At 36.2% G+C, this 7,181-nt stretch overlaps 1 protein-coding gene across 1 annotated transcript; it reads right to left on the bottom strand.

Annotated features, from left to right (window-relative positions):
* Positions 1-1,387: 1,387 nt before the first annotated feature.
* On the bottom strand, positions 1,388-6,182 carry LOC114148859 (CD209 antigen-like protein A). The gene is made up of 4 exons (XM_028024349.1): positions 6,012-6,182; positions 5,572-5,633; positions 4,699-4,802; positions 1,388-2,657 (listed from the first exon to the last, which is right to left on the bottom strand). The coding sequence occupies exons 1-4, from the start codon at positions 6,094-6,096 to the stop codon at positions 2,501-2,503; spliced, it is 408 nt and encodes a 135-aa protein (XP_027880150.1). The 5' UTR covers positions 6,097-6,182; the 3' UTR covers positions 1,388-2,500.
* Between the last annotated feature and the right edge of the window lie 999 nt (positions 6,183-7,181).

Below are 7,181 nucleotides of genomic sequence, written 5' to 3'. Positions count from 1 at the left end.
TACAGTCACAACGCTCATACTGCTGTTCATTCCTGTTGAAAGGGAGTTGTTCTCCACCACAGTCGCCCCGTGCTTTAGATGTAGAAATTGTTGGTAAATCAACAATCAGATGGGCTTAATTTATATCCAGTAATCAGTTTATAACAGTGATGAACTAAAATTGTGACTGGATCTTAATCTAAGTATTTTTTGTTCAAATGAATTGAATTGATTTAAACTGAATTTAGACCAAACCAGACAAAAACTGGTTTGGATGAATTTGACCTGGTTGAATTATAAAGTGGACTAAGCTGACAGCAGTGCAGTAAATTCCCTGGTAGATGGCTTTGCTGACTTTATATTTGATAAAAACAAAGTGGACATGAACAGCAGATGGCGTTGCTGTCCAGATCCTCTCTGACTGTGGAATAAACATCCCACTGGACTTCAAGCACCGTCGATTCTGTGCCTCTACACTTTTCCTTTAGGTTCTGGGACCTTAATTCCCAAATTAAAGTCAAAATGTATTTTCATCTATAAAGACAACTGGGCAACTTTATATCCCAAGTATGACGCTCATGATGTTGTCAGATTACTTTACGACTAAGAGTCTTCAGTCAGAGGCTTCATCAAGTTTGCTGTAATGCAGACTGCTACAAGAGATCCTTCCTAACAACCATTTGAAGAACCTTGAATAACATGATATTTAACCATATTTTACTTAATTTTAGGATCAATAATGTATTCTTGAATTCAAATTGAATTTAACTTTGTATGTCTCTTGAGACTCCAGTGGTTGTCTACACCTTCTGAATCTCTCCCAAATTCTTTACTGGGCTTCGTTTCACAATCCTGACAAAATTGTCCTAGACAGTTGTGCACATTGTCCTACCACACTTTCTTTCTTCCACTCAACTTTCCATTAACATGCTTGCATATAGAGCTTTGTGGCGTACCCTTCAACATTTTGTCAAGATAATAAAAATAACGTATTACATAAATCAAATATATAAATGAGTTTACTTTTTCTAACTCAAGTATTCAAATAAAACTTTTAGACAATCTTCTAATTTATTTAAACCCCTCCACATGCTGGCTTGCACGCCGAACCTCCCGGCAACTTGCAGGTGAACGGAAGAGGGGGAAGGATAAAGATGTTGGAGAGACGAAGAAAAGCTTTTCAAAGTGGTTGAAAGACAGAAGGTAAGAAATGTCAGTGTATCAACAAGAGAGTTGTAAATATTCAGGTTAGCTTAAGCTAGCCTACAATGATGATGTTCGCATCCACCTCAAAAATATGTAGTTGCGCCCCTGCCTCTAACAATACACTACCGCAACTACTGAGGCAAAATGCTGACTCAGTAGTTGCTGACTCAGAGAAAAGAAAATACAACATACAGATCCAACTTTTAAAGATAATATCATCCATTGCAACACTTTCCAACGCCATCATCACCATGGACAGTAACCAGTTCAGTAAACGTAGCAGATAGAAGCTTTTGTTCTGTCAAGTTACCAAAAGAGGCTTTTAGTACCTGCTGTTCTGCTGGTTGTAAGTTCACTGAACACACATTAGTTAATGATAATTGATCACATGATCAAATGTTGAGACCTGAAATTATATGAGTCACTCAGACTGTGTGGACAGGAATGTGTTCATATTCACTAAGATGAACTGCTGCGCTCCACTCAGAGATGAGTCTTATGGTGAGAATGATATAGTTTGTTTACTGTCTTTGTCATGAATTGTGGTAGAGAGGTGGTGAGGCAGACGCAGAGGACCCATGTTGGAGTGAATTAAAGATGATTTAATGGTGAAAATGCAATTCCAAAATCCAGAAATCCAGGCAGCACAGAAAAGCAGACACAACAAAGTTCAGAGCTGGTAGCAACTGGGATAATTAAACCTTAACAACAGACTTGACAGCAGACAAGACGAGAACCCAACAAGGAACCAGGAACACAGGTGGGATTAAATACACAGGGAGACAATAAGGAGAAACAAGGGACAGCTGGGGACAATCAAGGGGTGGACAGGACAACAAAGAGACTGAATTAAATGAAAACGACACAAAAACCTAAATTAACACAGAGAAAAACCCAAATCCTCACAGTCTTGTTACAAAACAAGAAGAATTGAATAACATGATTTGTCAATAAACAAACAGTGCAGTTTTTTGTCCTTGTGGTTCCTGAGAAATAATCCAAATGGGTCAACAATAGAATCTCCCCACAGTTATACTTAAAACTAGTCTTGTGGTATTTTCTTTTCTTCTGTTCATGAGTTCACTGATTTTCATCATCATTATTATTATTATTAAACATCAATTGGGTGTTTAGCGCCACCCTTTGGAGTTTCAGTGTTGGTGCACACAGTTGTTGCAGTCACTACAATCAGGCCTTCATGTCGACGTTCACAGAGACCACAGAGGCCAGTCACAGGCAACAATGCAGTCAAGCATAAAGCAGAGCAAGCTAAACTTAGTCTCAACTGTAAAGCAATTCCTAACACACTCCCAATTTAGACTGGATCCTTTTCATAGATCCACTGCATAGAATCAGAACATTTAACATCATTCCACACCTTATAAGTCAGGCTTTGTGCACAGTCCTCTTCCCCCCACAGTGGGTCTCCACCACCATTATCAGGCTGTTTTTTTGACCAGTATTTGGTAAGTCTGCAAACAAGAAAATCCTTTCACAGCTTACATATAACAATGTTATGAAATAAGAAATCTGACATTTTAAGCTCTTTAGGAGGCCATGTAGAGACATTTGGTGAAGTCTCTCTTTGAGTCCATTAAATGGACGGTATTGTGTATTTTACAAACTGTGCCATTGACAGCATAATCAATCCCACACACAATGCTGCTTTCAGTTGTTATAAAATGCTGTTTTTTCATATATTCTTTTTATTAATGGTTGTGTTTCTTAGTTTGTTTTCCAGTTTCTAAATAAATATGAAGATACAGTGGAGGAAATAATTATTTGATCCCCCTCTGATGTTGAAAGTTTGTACTGTGACAAATAATTTAACAGTCTATGATTTTTATGGTAGCTCAATTTTAGCAGTGAGAGAAAGGATATAAAAAAATCTAGAAAACTAAGTAATATTCAAATAAAAAATATAATTACCATTTCATTGAGGGAAATAAGTATTTGATGACTAATGTTGGCTCCCACAGACCACCTGATCTCGGTGAAGTTGTTTCCTGCATTAGAATCATCTGCCCAAATTGTCACTCGTATAAAAGGTCACCTGCCAACAGACTCAGTGACACCCCAACATATCCACCATGGGCAAAACTAAAGAGCTGTCTAAAGATGTCAGGGACAAAATTGTTGACCTACACAAGGCTGGGATGGGCTATAGAGCCATAAGTAACAAGATGGCTGAGGAGGTGACAGCTGTTGGGGGAAATATTCGGAAGTGGAAGAAATACAACATTACTGTCAATCAGCCCAGACCTGGAGCTCCATGCAAGATATCACCTCATGAAGTCTCATTGATCATGAGAAAAATTTAACATCAGCCAAGAACTATATGAGGGAAGCTGATTAATGATCTCAAGACAGCTTGGACCACAGTCTCCAAAAAAAAAAACATTGGTAATACACTGAGAAATCCTGCAGTGGACGCAAGGTTTCTCTGTTCATGAAGCCTCACGTCCAGGCCCACCACAAGTTTGTCAATGAACCTATTAATGACTCTGAGAGAGATTGGGAGAAAGTACTGTGGTCAGATAAGACCAAGATTGAGCTCTTTGGCCACAACTCAACTCCACGTGTTTTGAGGAAGGAAAATACAGAATATGACCCTAAGAACACCATCCCCACTGTTAATCATGGTGGTGGAAGTATTATGTTTGGGCAGTGTTTTTCTTCTAAGGGCACAGGCCAACTTCACCGCATCAACAGGAAGTTAAGCATTGCCATGTATCGCAAAGTCCTGGGTGACAACCTCCTTGCCTCTGCCAGGTCACTGAAAATGGGTCATTGATGGGTCTTCCAGCGCTGCAATGACCCAAACATACAGCCAAGGAAACAAAGACGTGGCTCCAGAAGAAGCATATCAAAGTCAAGGAATGACCCAGCCAGTTCCTGACCTCAATCCAAATGAAAATCTATGGAGAGAGCTGAGGCTTCGCGTTTCCAAACACACACCTTAAAACCTCCAGAACTTGGAGATGATCTGCAGAGAGGGTCAAAATTACTCCTGAAGGTTCTGCACACATTATAAAAACTACGAGAAATGTCTGACTGCTGTGCTTCCCAACAAGGGTTTTGTCACCAAATATTAATTGATGTTTCACTGGGGGGGTCAAATACTTATTTCCTTCAATAAAATGCAAATTATATATTTTTTCTCAAGTAATTTTGTCAGTTTTTCTTTTGATATTCTATATGTCATTGTTAAAATAAATCTGGCATAAAGTTTTGAGACGTTTCATTTATTTTTTTGTATAAAATGTTTAAAGTCAGTGGTGGATCAAATGCTTATTGGATAAGATGAGCTTTTCAGAAGAACAAATGTTTTACTCATTTTACTAATGTGAGAAATAATAACTCTTACATATTGTTTGAGTGAAATTTTATGTCTCAAAGCTGCCACTAATTACTGTAAGTTCTGTCTAATCTTTTACACTTCAGTGAGATTTTGAATGGTAAAACCTGTTTTTTTTCTTAACAATGAATAATAAAGAAAAATTCAAAACTCACAGTTGAGTCAGCGGAGTGTCATCAACCCACTTCCAGGATCCCTCAGTTTCTATATCATTCAAACCAATCCATGTTTCTTTATTGATGATTGCAGAAAGAAAATTCTGTCAATATTATAGAAAACATATTAAGGTTTCAGTACAGCAGTTATCTGTTTTATGTTATGACATGCAATGACAAAAACCAAGGTAAAGAACATTTCTATTAAAGGTTATAGAATTTATCCACCTAAAAAATTAAACATTAAAAATTTTCTAATTGTCTACATAAAAAATGAATCCCTCTTAAACTTTAACTATACTTTAATCTGAAGGATTCCTTTTCTTTTAAGTCAGTTCCACGTTTCTTTATTTTATGGGAAAAATAAAAACATAAGCACACAGCTAAACATTCATCTTCTTCCAGTGTGTTTCAGTGTGTGGGCTAAATAATTTAATCCCAAACACGACACAACGCACAATAAATGAAGTCAGAAATGCTAAGATTTGTATCTACTCAGTTTATCCTAATATGGTATCAATATGTTTGACATACAAGCAAAAAAGAGGAAACCTGATGGATGACAGTTTCATTTAAAATTAAAATGTTCACATTAAAGTATTTAAATTTTTTTGGGTGTATTTTCATTGTATTAAAAATTTATTTAAAAAATGTAAACTGAACCTATTCAAACAGCAATATGCATGAAATAGGCAGCGGTATTGTTGATATGTAATACTATAACACAATGGTGATATCTGTGGATTGTACTAAAATGTTAGAGGCAAAATGGAAACATCTTGTTACACAATATTTACATTAAACTATGAAAGAAAGATATGAATCTCATTTGCAAACATAAATAAATAATCTCACACTGAGGGACCACGTCACCTGTTCATCATCGTCATTTATCACCACCAGATCTCCTCCTCTGTTCCTGCAGTCTTCTCTGGCTTTATTCCAGGAGCCAGATGATGTAGAGAGGAAATAACAAGAACAACTGAACGCCCTCCATCCTGCAGGACAGGTTTTCTCTAAAAGATAAATTAATATTTAGCTTTTTTTAAACACTGCTTATTAATTTTGACAGTAACAGGAAGTCAATGTTGCTTAATCACCCATTTGTCGAGTCATTAAAATTTGAAATATAAACAGATTATTTTGAGGATCCAGGGTCTTTAGTAACAGTTCAAAAAACATAAAATACCCACAGATGGAGGAGGATGCAATAAGTGAAACTCTGCAGGAAGGAACTTAAACCAAAGTTGGTATCAAAAGGATCTTCTGTCTTTTAGAAAATAAGTTTTTCTCACAAACACCTGAAGACTTACTTTTCTTCAACAAACTCTGAAGCCTGATGATCTCGTTAGACATTTCTGTGAGGGTTGCATTCAGACGGTCTCTTTCTTCAATCATTGCAGAAAGCTGGTTATTGTTGTCCTGGAGACGATCAGTCAGATTGTCTTTGGTGTCGGTGAGATCTGCTGCCAAGCTGCCTGCATCATGAACTAAAAGTAATTAAAGTATATTATTAGAGAAAAGCAGAAAAACTTAATAAGATATATTCATTTAACTTTAGCTTAAAAAGTTGTTTGCAAAGCTGAGAGTGATTAAACCATTTTGGATTTTGATGATAGAAATTTTTTTATTTTCTGCCTTTAAAAATAAAGAACAGACTCATGAAAGTTAAATAAACAAAACTCACAGAAAACACCAAGGCTGATGAGTCCAATCAGCAGGAAAACAATCAGAAGCCCCAGAGAGATGATAACACCGACATAGAGCCTCTTCTTAGAGCTGCCAGGACCTAATCAAAGGAAATACATTTCAATAACATTAATTTCTGCTGCATAATAATGATAAAATATAGACATGCTTCTCTTTCTCGTGTTGTTCTTACCTTCATTTTTTCTAACAGGAATTTGACAGACAGTTTTCACAGGATGAACATTCATATAGATTTCCTCCATTGCTTTGACAGATGCTGAACGTTTTGTAGACTCTCTGATCTGCAGCAAAACCAGAAGTATGAGAAATGCCAAACTGAGTTTGACATGAGGAAGTTGCCATTTCAGAGAAAGATAAATATTTTTAGAGTTAAAATTAGTCATGCGAAAGTATGACTAGTGTGAGAGATTAACACCTACCAGCCAGAGAGATACTGAATAGTTTTAAAAAGATCCTTAATTTATATACAGTATATTAAAAAAAGGTTAAAAAACAATATTTCAAAAAATGATGAATTGGGCCAACATAAAAACAGAAGACAACATATCAGACTTCAACTTGGTAGTAACTCAAAGAACTCGAGCAGAAATTGACCTAACAAACAAGACAGAAAACACAACTTATTTGCATCTTTACAAACCATGTGGTAATGAAAGAGACCAAAATTAATGTTCTAACTAAACAGTAAAAAACAGTAACAACTTGTTGTTACATTTAATATTTTTTCAAAATATCTCCTGTTAAAATCTAGAAATGTCAGGTCATTCCTACTG

The sequence above is a fragment of the Xiphophorus couchianus genome, chromosome 7 (assembly GCF_001444195.1).
Source record: "Xiphophorus couchianus chromosome 7, X_couchianus-1.0, whole genome shotgun sequence".
Taxonomy (NCBI): Eukaryota; Metazoa; Chordata; class Actinopteri; order Cyprinodontiformes; family Poeciliidae; genus Xiphophorus; species Xiphophorus couchianus.
Note: the sequence above shows the minus strand (reverse complement) of the source record. Positions and strands in the feature narration are given on the sequence as shown.

Bases quoted from the DNA above. Each gene is read 5' to 3' on its own strand.
- LOC114148859 (XM_028024349.1), bottom strand. From the start codon at position 6,096: ATGATTGAAGAAAGAGACCGTCTGAATGCAACCCTCACAGAAATGTCT. The intron at 5,634-6,011 runs GTAAGTCTTCAG...CCTGGAATAAAG, and splicing joins TCAGAGTTTGTTGAAGAAAA to CCAGAGAAGACTGCAGGAAC. The intron at 4,803-5,571 runs GTGACGTGGTCC...TAATATTGACAG, and splicing joins TAAATGACGATGATGAACAG to AATTTTCTTTCTGCAATCAT.